At 42.4% G+C, this 15,324-nt stretch overlaps 1 protein-coding gene across 5 annotated transcripts in view; it reads left to right on the top strand.

Annotated features, from left to right (window-relative positions):
- Nucleotides 1-15,324, top strand: part of DPP6 (dipeptidyl peptidase like 6) — a 442,842-nt gene that overhangs the window by 230,216 nt on the left and 197,302 nt on the right. Inside the window, exon 1 of one of the 5 annotated variants that reach the window (XM_015852843.3) lies at nucleotides 2,015-2,550. The exons of the other annotated variants lie outside the window; for them this stretch is intronic. Within the exon in view, the coding sequence (XP_015708329.1) occupies nucleotides 2,494-2,550 (57 nt within the window). The 5' untranslated portion in view covers nucleotides 2,015-2,493. Of the gene's footprint in view, nucleotides 1-2,014; nucleotides 2,551-15,324 lie in introns of those variants that run through there. 5 annotated transcript variants of the gene reach the window in all.

The following is a 15,324-nucleotide window of genomic DNA, read 5'->3' as shown; positions in this document are numbered from 1 at the left end:
CCCATCCCCACCATGTCTGCTAACAGTGTCCCTTAGTGCCACATCTCTACAGTTCTTAAACACCTCCAGAGAGGATGACTGCACCAACTCCCTGGGCAGCCTGTGCCAGTACCTCACCAATCTTTCCGAGAAGAAATTGTCCTAATATCCAGCTTTCATTAACAGGCATGGCGTAATCTGCTCACACATCAGCAGAGTGAGGCCATGCAGTGTGACCTCCACGCTGTGGTAGGGTACCAACTTTATTGCTTGGCTGAATCTTATGAAAGACTAATTTTCCCCTATTACAGGGCGAGAAATCTGCCAACCCCAGCAGATGACTCATGGCCATCTAAAGGGATGAGACCCCCTGTACAGGCAGGGAAGGCAGAGAGGTACCACCATGTAGAGAGACCAGTGAGCTTCAGTAACACTGGAATAACTGTGCCAAAATACTCTGACGTGCAGTGGGAACACTCAGTCGTAATGCACCTATGTATTGAGGTTAAGCCATATGCATTTGTATAGCTAACTGCTGGACTAATTAGCACAGTTAACTTCCTATGTGCTTAACAATAAGGAAAAAAAAAAAAACCTATAATGTAGGTCTGGCCATTTCCAGAGGTAGTAAAAACCGTATTGCTGACTGCAAAAGAATTCAATATGTATGGAGAGGGTGTGCAAGGGTTAACAGAGGATAACAGACACAAAGAGATATACATCTTTTCAGTGAAAGTGAAGTTTATGTTCAGTAATTGCCAGTGTAAGTACTGAGGGCCAGGGACACAGAGAGTGATTCATGCAATGAGATCCATAGATTTCCAGGACATACAGGGAGGAAGTGCAAAACCCAACCAGCCTTGTCTTGTTTGAATTCCTCTTGGGAAGAAAGACAGCAAAACTGAAGGGAGACTCCTTTGCTGCCCACAGGAGGTGGGAAAACAGACTAAGGCAAGTGAAAAACTCAAACTGATCTACTTGTACAGCCCTTGAAAGCAATTCTGTTCATATGATTGGGGAAAACTACCTGAGTGGGAGTAACCTCACTATAAACATATTGTGACTAAAACTATTGGGACTAAAGAGAACCCAGTAAGAGGTTGACACAAGCTGTTAGATTTAAGTGTGAATTACTGCTTCTTGCTGGAGAGGTGCTATTCACTCCTCTAATGAGCTGTTCCTGGATGCAGGAATGGGACCTGGATGGCAGCTGGGACCAGGTGAGGTTGTCCAGTTTCCTACCAGCACAATTAAATATTGCAGGCTTTTTGTGTTGTGGTTTCTATGTGATGGTGGAAACAAAGGAATACTTTGTGGTGGCTGGAAGCTGAGCTCTAGCAAAGCTCAGCTGAGCATCAAATTCACCCTGAGTGTAAGGAGTGATGGTATCCAGCAGAGCCATGGATTGCATCCAGTGGAGTTCATGGTTAATGCAACCTGGTAGCATTACCAGCAATGTAACATTACGGGTCAAATGAAGTGTAATCGCTTGCTGGATAAATACCCTGATATTCTTTAGCTGGTGATTTGCAGACTCAGCACAGATCCCAGTATCACTCCTGAGAGGACACTGAGTTTTGTCCTAGAGCACAAGGGTGTGTGGGGGTGGTAAGCAGCACCGTGGCAACATCAGGATGCCTGATGTGGAGGTGAGCATGGGACTGCATCAATCCTTGGCCCATTTACAGCATCCTTCACATCACCCCAAGTTTTAACATGGGCAGAGGCTATCAGAGAGCAATACCTTATGTATGACAGCCAAGGCGGGAGGGCTGGGAAGGTCTGTTTGTGAGCAGAGCTCTGCTACGCTGGGGAGAGAGCTCACCCACGGGTGACAGCGGCACTAAGAGTCGTGCAAAGTGACCCCATCCCATTAGGGACGCAGAGAGGACCGGGGGGGTGGGGCAGAGGGGGGTGCTTAGAGCATCTCCGCTCTCAGCATCCCATCGGTGGCAACTCACGTTCCCGAAGCATCCTCCAGACCCAACCGGGACCGGCACATTGAGCGGGGGCGGCGGGGCATGCGCAGCGGCGGGGGCTGCCGGTGGGGAGGTGCGGATCGCGGAGCGCTGCTCTGCCTCCCGGCTGCCCGTCTCCGGTTGCCAAGCAGTTATCATTGTTTCTGTGACGATTGCAGAGGCTGTTGCTAATTGAAGGAGCCCCCACAGCATCCTTCTCTCTCTCTCTCTGCTCTTGGCTTTGATTTTAGAGGCTCAAGAGGGAAGCCAGCCAGGCTAGAGATTTTTTTTAAATTTTATTTTCTATTTTTATTTTTGCATATATATTTATATATATATATATATATATATATATATATATATATATATACGTTTGTTTTTTATTTTACCGGGGGTGGGAGATTTCTCAGTGATGGACTAGTTACTCATCCCTCCAGTCTTTGTGTGTATGTGTGCGTGCGCGTGTATGTCTGAGCACACGCAGACCAGCTCACACTCACACACACACACACATTCAAATCCTGTTTGCCACTGCGGTGGGCACAAATAGGTGAGCATGACTACAGCCAAGGAGCAAAATGCATCAGGGAAACAAGCCCAGCAGCAGGATCAGGTAACGCTTCTTTTCCTTGGTTTCAAACAGATGCGTGTTGTGTAGCTCGGTGTTTCTTGTGTGATCTTTCAGTTTGATTTTATGTTGGTGTGCGTTCCTAACATCATTGGCAACTGAGTCACCAGTCAGTGGCAGGAGGAAAGTGCTGTGCATTTGGGCTCAAGGTCTGCTGTCGGTGTGTGTGGAGGCTGGGGAGGATGGTGGGGGGAGGACAGGATGGGAGGTGAACTGTGCTATTTTTATCTGACTGTACCTCTTCCACCGGGCTGCAGGGCTTTGCTCTGTATCTCGGTCCCTACGTGCATGTGTGGGGCAGAGTGCTGGGATAGAGGCCCCTTCTTGCTGCAGGAGGGTTACGGTCACTCTGCAGGCAAAGGGAACAGTGTAAAAGTGGGGTTTGTCTCCTGACTTTGTGCAGTACTTGCAGGGATTTTTGGCGTTACCTCGGAGGGATGCTCCTGGGTACGGCATGTGCTGTCAGTGCTGGAGGGCCACGAGGAGGTACAGCTCCTATGGACCTGATGGAAAACTGCAGTGCTTACACCGTATCTGAACTAGTCCTTTTTTCTGGCTTATATTGGGTGCCCTTTGTGATTCTATAGGGGTGCACAAGTTAAAGACTTAATTTCCTCTGCCATGCCTGTTTGTTTGGGGTTGCATTATTATTTTTTTGTGAGCATTTCTATTTAATGGCACTTAACCCAGACAGGATGAAGTCTAAACTTGCCCTGTCAAAACAAGAAAAAAAACAGCAGGGAAAAAAGAAGTGACACATCCTCAGCTGTAAATGGCAGATACGGTTAGAGGTGGTAACACAAGGGACAGCAAAGGTGCATTGGAGTCCCAGTGTCCCCACTCTGCATGTGAGAGCACGGAGCATCCGTGTCTCCCCATCGTCCTTCCCCAAACACTGAAAGTTCTCTGCTCTCATCTTTGGTTAGGACAGCACGGGAGGATAATTTAAACAGGAGGATAATTTAATCTCTCGGGGCTCAAATTAATTCTTAAAATAGTTCCTCCTGACTTCATGGGCCAAGAGCCTCGCACATCAGTTATATATGTATGTGGTTTTTGGACCTGATCTTCTTAGGGAAATAACAAAAGGAAAAGCGTGGGAATTCCTAGGGCACCCTCACAGCACAAGCAGCATCATAAATTCTCCATTGGCATGGTGACATTTCACTAATGGCCAAGGCAGGCTTGAGGGCTCTGTTGAAACAAGAGGAAAACAACTTTGGTACAGAGAGTGAAGAAACAGTGGCTCTAACTGATCTTACCTCTGCTGAGCCCCACTGCTACTGGAATACTGATCTCTGTGTGCTGCTCCTTGCAGTCAGTCTGGCTGTGTTTCAGGGAGGATGGGGTGCATAGCAGCCTTTGCTGAACAAAGAGGGCTTCTGCAAACCATGTAGAAGTGTCAGGTTTGGTAACTCAAGGAGCACAGGTTGGTCGCCCTTTATAAAGGAGCCCAGCTTTTATTGCAAGTGGTGTTACCTGCCAAATGCCATTTTTATGCTGGTTTGCCACTGCTTTGCTGCTTCATGCTTCCTCTGTGAAGTTAAAATGCCCAGAAAGGGTCTCTAATATTACGCAGAATGTTGACTGGATGATTTTATAAGTGATTGAGTCGCAATTATACCCATATGGTATTCTTAAATAGTCTGAAAGTACATACTCTCTCAGCTCTGCTCCAGCATGAACATGAAATAGAGCTATCAGGCATATATAAATATCAGTGATATTGATGAATATTAATGTTTGGGTCTACAAGCGACTTTGCACTTTGCTCGTTCCTATATATCTTTCTTCCCTTTCTAAGTATGTTGTTAGTAAAATGGCTTTTACAGTGGGATGTTGAATCTAATCTGTGTCCATTGATTTCTGTGCACTTTTATCTTCTAACACCAAGCGCAGATCTAAACCTCTATTCTATTTGAAACAGTTCATAACTAAAAAAAGGCTCTATCCAAATTCTATTTTCAGCTGAAAATTGCCTTCTGTATTTCAAGGATTACCAAGGCTCTTTTCTTGCATAAGAATGGTCAAGAAACTGAAAAATGTCTCTGGGATAAAACTGAACACAAAGTGCTGGTCTGTAGAGGACTGAGGCTTCAGAAGCAGCTGCTGCTGTCATAGAGAGATTGTGACCATCCCTTTTCAGTGTCCCTCGCTGTGACATCCTTGGGATACAGAAGCAGGCAAATAGCAAGTTGGTTGTGTCCTACCATGTTAACCCAAGCATTAACTGGGTGCAAAAGATGCTGTAGGAACAGGGTGGGGAATGTTTAAAGAACATCTGCAGAAGTGCTGTGGGCATAAGTTAAACATTTAATTCAGAGCAATGCGTTTGTGCAGAAATGAAGGCTCTGCCCTGAGATTTGCAAACATAGCAATGGAAGATTATTAGGATACAGATGTAAGCAGTGCACTGTCTAAGTTGCCTGAAGCCAAGGAATAAACATCCTTTGCTTCCCCTTTGTTAGATTAAAGCATTTCTGTAGTTTCCTCTTGATAAGCAACACTGCCCACCTGCAAGCCAGTTAAACTATCTGGAATTTTAATCATTTGTCTCCGTGCCTCTCAATTTCATGGTGCTGAACTTCAAGTCTTTTGGGCATCACGAGCAGAAAACATCCTGTAAGATGTGTAATCAGGTCTCCTGCAGTCATATTGGGATTGTCTGCTCAAGATGTAAGTTGGGTACAACCACCTCTGTATGCTTTGATGTCTTTGCCACAGCTGAGGTTTTCTTGTTCAAATGGTTGGAGATGGATGCAGTGCATTGTGTAGTGATTACATTTGGCTTTCTGCTCTATCAAGTGCTCTGAAGTCCCTAGAAAACCCTGAAGGCACTAATAGTCTTGGCATCATGCTGGAGAGGACTGATGAATCTTGGTCTCAGTTTTGGGAGCTGCTAGCTGGCCTTCTTTCAATGGTGTATTCACCTTTTATAAAACACATTCAAGAAATGATTGGTTAACAACACTCATAATAAAATACTGTTCCCATTTCTTTTCCTACACAGAACTGTCATAGACTTGGAGGGAGCAATATCCTGCGCCAGAATATGCTCATGTCCTAGACTACATTGTTGATGATTGTTTGCATGCAGCTCTGTGCAGAAGGCCAGATATTAAGTAAGGAGCCAAAATAGCTCAATGACTGCCTGTTATTGAAGTGGGCTCTGCGGAGAAGTAACATCAGATCAATAGAAGAGTTCTGGCTATTAACTGTCATTAAGATAATCAATTTTGAACTTTGAACAGAACAGGTGAAAATCCAAATGATCAGTGTTTTCAAATGGGGAGAGAACACATTTGCCTTGGAAAACGTAGGCCAGGCTCAGGGATAAGAGGACGGAGAGATGAATATTTCATGCTCCTAATGTTCTCCTGCCACTCTGTACTTCACAGAAATAGCCTGTAGTACGTTGCATAGTGAGTACAGTTGAAGTATCCAATATGCTATGCTAAAACCTGCGCAAATAGGACAAGAAGTGCACATTGTGCAGGCTTTTTCCATAGATAGATAGTTATAATTTAGGTCATTCTGGAATTGTGGTAGCGAAGGGAGTCCATCCCTGTGTGTGCTGTTCTCTTCTTTCAAGGTCATAAATAGCTCCATCTGTTGGGATCTAAGTCCATTTCATTCCCAGAGTAGATTAAACTCAAATATACATTTATGCTTCCATTAGGAAGTTGTGTGGAACCGTGAGGGTGAGAGAAGTGCTATTGAGGCCTGAAAGCTTGTATTATACAGATCTTCAAGGGGGAGTTATTTCAAGCCATTTCTAGACCAGTGTGGATGTCAGTTATTGATTGAGCAGCGCCTTCTCATTTAGCCTCATCCAAAAGGAAGCCAGTGAGGCATGACTTAGGTCATTTCAGATCTGATTTTTTCATCTGATGTCTGACCAACATCTGGGTGCCCAGTATCGTGGTTAATTCAGGCTTTATTGGAAGGTTGCAATAATCCCGATTATCTGTGAATTTAAAGCCTCCTTACATCACGTGAAATCAGCTCCAAAGAGTGCAGGATCTCTCCACTTTGTAAGCAGGCTGTACAGGCGTAGGTTCAAGTGTATATTATAACTGAATTTTATCTGTTGAAATAGGGAAGGGACTTTACCCTTCCATTTTTTAGTAGCATCTCCAGCATATGCTAGATCAAAAAGAGCCGATGGTGAATCCTCTGTGTTTTAAGGGTTTGAGATATTGCATTCTAAGTTTGTGTTCAGAAGCAAACCAAGCCCCAGAAGCACTACAAGAGAGCTCTGATTTATGATGCCATTAACTGGCATAGTCACAGTCCCTACTGCAGCACCCCAGTGGCATAAAATCCATGGAGAATAATTGAGGAGCGCTGTGACATACCTCTGTGCTACCTGGATTCAACAGTGGGCAGGAAGGAGCTTGGCCTGGGGCTGTTGAACAGGTGGGAGTGAATCTCCCAGGAGATAAGCTAATTTAGCATATTATCTCAGTGACTTGTGATAGCAAAATTCCTGCATTCTTGGCTAGAATTGAAAGCTGTCATGTTCCAAAGGTGAGTCCCTGCTCATGAGAATCAGTCTTTCTTGCTGATTTGCTGCAGTATTCTGGCTTTGACTATTATAGCTGTGTAGAAATCACAGAGCAGTGTCTTGCAGAAGGTGTCTGGCAAAGAGAAAAGAAAGAGGAGAAACTGAACTTGTGACTTGCATGGAAAACCAAGTTGTTGGTCTTTGTTTGTTTTAATGGAAGTGTTTAGCGTTAGCTGTTGAAGTGCATAATTTTTTTAAGACCTAATTTTGTTGATATGAAACAACACTATTGTTTCCTGATAACAATTCCGTAAATTACGTACCTTATTGTAGACTCAACAGAGGTTTTCTTCAGGAAGTTTTAGAGATCATTTGTATTTCATTCCATTAATGATATCTGCTCTGTTTCTCAAGAGATTAAATTTCTGTAATTGTGCTCCAGAGAACACTGTATTCAAGAACATGAAATTGCATCACATTGGCAGTCTTTTCAAGCCAATAATTTTCTATGATGAACACAGGCAGCTGAGAAATGGGGAGAAGGAAGGGACATGTTTGGCATAATGGTAGCATCTCAGAAGGAGAAGCCTGGAAGAGCTTCAGTATTGAAATGGAAATTCTTCTGGAAGGCTTCGGATGTGTCAGCGTTGCATTGTGGCTGTTGAACTATAGGTGTGATGAGCAAAGGATTGAAGCATTCCATTGCATGCTTGAGATTGTGTAGACTTTGAACTGTAGCTACAGCTTGACCAATCAAGCGGAGACTGCCCATAGGATGTGCTCAGCCACTTGTCCTTGCGTCAGTACTGGTGGAGTGCTGCTCCCTCCATTCCTGAAATAGACATGTCCCTGTTTATTGCAGGGGAGTTGAACTAGATGACCTTTAAGGGTCTCTACCAAATTAAACAATTCTGTGGTTCTGTGATATCTGATGTTGCAGTCTTTCTCATTAAGTCTTTCTTTTGCTGATGGGTCAAGACAGAAGAATTTGTCTCTGAAGTTGTTTCATTTATCTAGAGCTTAGGAGGCTGGGATTGAACTCAACAAGAAAAAACTTCTATTTTTTTCCAACTCTTACTGTAGACCATCCCATGCTTCAGTTCAGTTGTGGACCATTATCAGTGCTATTCTTTGCTACAGTCATTTCATTTTTACTTGCTTTCAGTTTTCATGCCTTTAGTACAGTTTCCTTATGACTTTATAATACATTACATTGTCATGAATTGTGGTCACTTTGGATGATGTGAGAAAAGGGTAGTTTTTATTAGATGATATAGACTACAATCGTATTTATTATTTATGTACTTAATTCTGTATGGTTTGTATTCCAGTCATTTTGGTCCCTTCTATTTTTCTTCCCTTTTTTTTTTCATACTGTCTTTTGTCCTTCCATCTTCCTTCCCTGATTGTAAAGTGAGATCTAAGTAGGTGAAGTAGATATGAAGAAGGGTGAATGCTGGCAGCAGCACAACAGGAAAGCTGAGCTTCTTCTACAAAGGGCCTCTTCAAATATGGAGAAGCACAGATTGCAAAAGTGAGAGAAGGGAGGGGAGCACTTTCAGCAAGGTTTCAAAGCCTCTTTAGAGCATAACTTTGGAGAGGGAACTACATTTAAAAGTGATCATGAACAGAAGGTAGAATTAATATAAATTTCTGATTAAAGAACCAAGACTGAATAGGGTTATCAGGTGGCTGTGAGGGATGGTACAGCGATCAGAACACAGGATTTAGTGTTTGTTGTGCTGCAGACTTCCTTTATGGCTCTGAGAAGGTGTGTTAGACTTAGGGCCATGGTGACAGTCAGCAGCTTCTGACTGTTGTTACCTTACATTGAAAGGAGAAGCACAGTCTCCTGATATGAGGTTCTGAGATACTGTGGTAGCTCAGGCTGCGCAAGTGAGTACTTGAGATGTTAGAGAGATGTGATAGAAAGGATAGCAACAACAGCAGAGCAGGAAGGTCCTGGGCAGCAGCGAGTGAGGAGTCCTGGCTCCACTCCTTCTGGTCACTCAGGTGCACTGCATGTAACTGAGCTCCCCTGGGTTGGCCCTGCCTTCCCACCAGGTGCTCAATCACTGCTTCAAGCCCTGACTTAGCATTTCTGCTGCAGATGCTCTCCTTAACGTTTAGAGAGAGTATGGTAAGAGTTAGAAGTCTTGAAAGTAAAACTCATTCTGAAGCATCAGATATGAGTAAGAATTTCAGCAGGAAGAGATCAAGACTAAAGATAAATCCTAGCAGGACTTGAATGGTTATAAGCAGACTTGCAAATGAAAGAGAGAAAATATAAAGAATTTTGGGATTGCATCTGATTCTAATATTTTGGGAACCTGAAGCAATTCTCGACTTGGAGGTAAGATACAGATCTTTCAGCTCTCTCTTATATAATACAGAAAGACCTTTTCTGAGAAGGAGTAATTTGATTTCTTTTTTTTCTTCAGTAGGAATATTGTGGGCTGATCAGGATTCCATAGAGATGAAATGGGAAAGTGAGTAAAAGGATAATGATAAGCCAGAGATGTGTGTGGTTGAGAATAAGAACAAAACCTCTCAGAAAAGGAAGGCGGATGGGCGAGAGAAGCAGGCTGCAGTTCAGGGTCTGTGGGCTGATGGAACATCTCTTTCTGTAAGTCAGGCTGACGCTATGAGTCAAGGCTGAAGCCTACAAACTATGAGTGAAGCCCAGAACCTGTTACTTGAAGGCACAATGTGTTTGACTAAAGTTGTGGATGTTGTGGAGAGAGCTGTTGGGAGGGTTTATAACAATTAGTGGCGCATCTCACAGGGACGTGATGGCAGCAGCAGTGAAGCAGGAGGAAAATTAGAGTAGGTCATGTTTGTAGGGTTAGGTTGATGGTCCTCGGTACACCAATCATGTTGGACATACTACTTAATAGGGTAGTAACTGAAGCCTCTGCCTTCCATTTCATCACATGGGAATGTGTGGTGGGAAGGAAGCAGGAGCTGGTTTTGTCAGAAGAGAAGAACCCTGAAGAAACAAGACTTCTTGCACAGGAAAAGGGCTCTACTTTCCTCATCCTCCCTCATATAACCCATCCTTGGATGTCCTTATAGCACTGCTGTGGTAAAGCTTTTTTGATATAGAACCTCTGGTTGTGTGTGCTGGATGATGTATGGCATCGGTCTAGCAGTGCAGTTGGAAACTGCAGACAGAGCATTTCTCAGAGTGGAATTTGTCCTAGCCTACTGAGTAACAGCTGGTCACAGGTGCATAACAAGGACTCAGTTTTGAGATCTTCTCTTGTTCAACACCCCTGAATCATGGCCATGTCTCCAGGGAGAGGCTGGAGAGAAAAGGAGGCAATCTCTGTGTCTCAGGACTCAACTGTTGGTTGTTGTATTGTGTTTTGTTTTTCATTAACCCTTCTGTTTACCTCCTTACCTTTGTCAGCCAGAAAAGCAAATGACTGTTGTTTTTGTTATTTATAAAACTAACAGAGACAGAACTAAGAATGAATTTCATCTAAAGGCTGACAGTGCCTTGATGAAAGTGGCTTGTATTACTGCTGAACTGCTGCTGAGCTTGAAATTGGAGAGATAATAAGCCTTCAACAGAAGCAATTAGTCTGCAGTTTTTGACTCCATTACCTTCACTTGTTTGTAGCAGATATTTAAGGCTTAGTTGTAGTATAATATTTTCAGAAGTGAATCCACAACATAGACATTAACTTATTGCTAATTTAGCTTGTCAAAGATACCATAATAAACATGTAATTGGCAATGTATACATTGGCATATTATTTGGTGTATGTTTTGGGTCTTTAATTTAGCTTAATTACACACCAACCAACCTCTCAGCTCTTTTCATGCAGAGTTTAAGGGGGTTGTTATTTCATCTTCATATAGCTGTAAAATTTAATGCACGTTACATTAAGTTGTAACCAGCCTTGAGTACACTGACAACCTCGCACTTTGATCTTTCCGTTTTCTGACAAGATGCAAACAGGTGTTTTTTTTTTTTAATGCATATGCAGCATTTTTTGACTCCTTGTAGAGAGAAACTTAAGGACTTAGAGAGGGAAAACATGTGGCCAAATAACCCATATTAAAATGAGAGAAGGAAGAGACCGGTAATAATTTACTAGCTGTGTAAAACTAACTGCAGTGTAGATGACGTAACTTGAGGGAGGTAGTAAGCAAAAAACTTCAGGTTTGAAGGAAGGAGGATTTAGGCTCGATGTTGGGGGAAGTTCTTTACCAAGAGAGTGGTGAGGTGCTGGCACAGCTGCCCAGAGAGGTTGTGGATGCACCGTCCCTGGAGGTGTTCAAGGCCAGGTTGGATGGGGCCATGGGCAGCCTGGGCTGGTATTAAATGTTGAAGGGTGGCGGCCCTGCATGTGACAGAGGATTGGAGCTTGATAATCCTTGAGGTCCCTTCCAACCCAAGCCATTCTATGATTCTGTGTTATGGGAAATTTATATTTAACCATGTTTCTGCTACTGAACCAATCCTGACACTTCTTAGTTTAGTAGAATCTAAGAATAGTCACAGCCTTCTTTTTCATATTTTAATGTCCCAGTATGTCTAATGCAAAAGGTCATTTACAAACATTGCTGAGAATGCCGATCTATTGAATGTAATGACTTTTTGACATTAATCTTGGTGAAATTAGTCTGTGAAGCATTCAGTTACATTGAATTGAATTATTTTCTGTGTTCTGGCCCTTGTAAAGTGTAATACATGGCTTTACATGGATTATATTGATGCTTGACATTGCTGTTGCAAATCATGTTATGATTACATTTTATTCTCGCACTCGAACAGGGCAGGTAAATCAAAAGACAGTTTGAAAATGTAAGGATCGGGAAAATTTAAGGAGTTACTTTTTATGTAGCTAAGAAAATTTACCTTTCTACCTGCAACATCTTTGAGATTTTAAGGATGATACTAAGTGAAGAGACTGCCTTTTTCTTTATGCTGCGGTTGCTGGTTTCATCCTGTTCTCAGACCCCCTAACATTGATGTAGCAGTGAATCTAAGCGTGTTCTTCTTCTCTTTTGGTCTATACCTCTGTCTGTGCTTCTCCCTCCACCTTATATACTTGGCAAGGGGAGGAGACCAACCAAAAAGGAACAGCATTTATTAGGCAGACTGGTCTCCAGTCCAAGCACAGCTCTGTTGTTTTGTCCCTGGTGTTTTATGCAGAGAAGGGCTACCAAAATTGTTAAGGATGGGCATATCCCTTAGGTACACTGCCCAGTATCCTGTAGCAAATTGAGGATTTAACCCTGCAAATGCAAACAAGTTGTAACTAGCAGTTTTATTCCAAGCAACCTATTCTATTTTCATGTGGCTTTTATCATAGAAAGAACTGAATATTTTACGTGTCTCTTCTCTGCATTTTTCTCACATGGCTGGGAAAAATACTTCCTAAGGAAATCAAATTTCTCTTACAGAAATGCACTTTGAGCTTAGGACCACAACATAAATCAGGCCACATTTGCTCTGTGGTTCAAGGTTGCAGGTCTCTTCATCAGTTGCTTCAGAAGATTTATCGGAGCATCTGTTAACTCACATCCTCTTGTATGTGGCAAAATACTGTTCACATGAGTCTGCTCCTGACCTGGAGGTGGGACATGACTGGAATGCTCATGGAGACCAGGACTGTACGTCTCCTGCCACTATGATGGTTGGTATTTTTCTTAGGCATTTCTGTAGGTTCCTAGACATTCCTGTAGTTTCTTTTGAATTTAAGGACTTTGGCCAGTTAGCGTCTGGTTGGGTCCATAAATAAATAGTTGTACTGTGTCTCATGCCAGAAGAGAGCAGTTTTTCAGTAGCCTATTGTGAGTTCCAGAAAGACTGCAGTGATCGATAGCCTGAGCCCAGTTGTTCAAGTGGACAAGGCATTTCTGTTTGTTAGAGGTGTTTGAAATTACGATGTGTTGGTTTTTTTGCTGTAAAACACAGTCCATCCACGAAGAGCTATTTCCACTAAAACTCCTAACTCTTAATATTCTGGGAGACTTCTCAAATCTTCACACTGAAGATGGCTGGACCATAAATGTAAATTTGCTTAAAAAAATTAAATGGTTACATTAACAAGTTGGAGTATTTGCATCAACCCGGGTAGTCAAAAAGGATGTAAATTCATGTATGAGAGGATGAAGAATTACCAAGGAAAGCTCATTGTTCTAAACATTGTTTTCTGCAGCCAGAATATGCTTCCTTACTTTTTTTTTTCCTGTTCTTGTGGGTTTAAGTACCTGAAAATTGAAACGTTTTGTTCTGATTTATGACGCAAGTAGAGATATTTTCAGTTCCCAATTAATATCCCAAAAGCTGTGGGGTTGGAAAGCCCTTCCTCATTTTGCTTTACTGAAGAAAAGAGAACTTGGCTGACTCCTACTTCTGTAGTAATACATTCTGGAAATACTGTTTTTGGCACACAAAGATAGAAAGTATTTAACTCAATAGTCCGTGTAAAATACACCTGAGAAATAACATGTACTTGAGGCTAAAAATATGATCTAAATAGAGCCTAGTGGGATGCTGGATGTTCAGGCTACTTCGAGTCCTCTCATTGAAACTAGAGCTTGTTTCTCTGTGTATTTGTTCCCCAATCAGCTTCTTTGTCATCTTCCTCTTGACCTGTATGAAAAAGTTTGAGTAATAACTCTTTTTCCAACTAAGATGCTGCAGCACCATCAACTGTAACACACAAGTTCTGTTTAGTGCTGCAGAGAAAAATGGATGTGCTGGAGGTCTTGGGAAGCACTTAGAGAGAGTAAGGAAGCTGCATGAGTGTGTTCTTTCTCTGGGGAGTCCCTATGTAGGTAACAATAATAAGCATTCAAATGATGTTTCATATCAAGTTTCATTCTGCTCTATCCAGGTTCTTAGATTGTTGGTCACAAATACTTAGAGGCCGCCAGAAGCATGCCCTCTAGTATATGTATTTTTCTTTGACTTGCCCATTTCTTGAGTAAAAGCTTTTTGTCAGTCAAGGGGAAATTGTTTTCGTGTGGAAAAAGGAATTAATTTCCTTTGAGCCATTCACAACATGCTCTGTGCTTTTACATGTGGTTGGCTGCTCGTCAGGTGTAATGCATAACTTTTACTTAGTTTTATTGCTGCAACTGATGATAAAACAAGAGATGACAGTTGCTGTAAGGAGGCTGAATTTAGGTGACATTTGGATATTTATACTTCATTACTTCCCATTGACTTGACAGTTTCCATAGAGTTTATTTCCATCCTGTAAGCCGTCAATTACCAAATGAAGATTAGTCCGTGGCTTCAAGCCAGAAGACTGTTGAACAGCTTTGTTAATATTTTTTATCATCATGGATGTTACAACTAACTCAAGAATAAATCAACCAAGTGGAAACCTAAGTTTGCCTGGAAAAAGCTTGGCAGTGACGTACTCATTTGCTCTAATTGTCCTTGCAAATATTATCCGTCGCTACGTTCCATTTTCTTTCATGTCTGGCAAGGGAAAAGAGAATACACAAAAATGCATATTAAGCCACACTATTAGTTTAAACCAACAGACCAGTAATGCAGCATTTGCTATCACATACACCGCCACAGGGGCAGATGGATGTGGATGGCACTGAAGTCTCCTCTGTTTGAGCGCTGCACAAGCTGCAGAGCCTTGTTTTTATAGCTGAGGCCTGGCAGGAGGTGACCAGTTAACACGAAAAGCCAGGAAGGAAATCAAATAGCTGTGGGAGATGCTGAAATTAACAGATGAGAAGAGGTTGCTTGCAGAATTTTGATTCTACACAATAAATTATTGCTGGCAAATTGAACTGCTGCCTACTGCTCGGTGATATCAGAGAACTGGAAATAATGCCTATTTTGGCCAGGCAATCATCTTCTGTCTTCTATTGACAATCAAGTAAAAACCCAGTGAGGAAAAAAAAAAGACTAATTAATCATTACTTCATGTAACCTTTACCAGCACGGTACAATCCTGACATTTCAGCAGTCATTTAACTTAGGCCTGTTTCTTTCAAAATGCAAGGGGGAAAAAAACCACCTGTGGAAATACTTGGGGATGTTTCCGGGGAGCCTAATAGACGTCGGTGTACAAGTCCAGCCAAAAATGACACTCTCAAATGTTGTAGCATTCTGTTTACCACACAGTAGTAAATAACACCCTGAGGGGAAACTGTTGAGTCGTGATAAATTGTTGAGCATTCAAGAGCAGTTGCTGGTTTCACTGGGGACTGCAGCGTGCTGAAAGCTCAGTGCTCTTGAAAATCCATCCAATTATGGAGGTGCT

The sequence above is a fragment of the Coturnix japonica genome, chromosome 2 (assembly GCF_054131305.1).
Source record: "Coturnix japonica strain WE chromosome 2, WE-NBRP24, whole genome shotgun sequence".
Classification (NCBI taxonomy): domain Eukaryota; kingdom Metazoa; phylum Chordata; class Aves; order Galliformes; family Phasianidae; genus Coturnix; species Coturnix japonica.
This window is presented reverse-complemented; position numbering and strand designations above follow the sequence as displayed.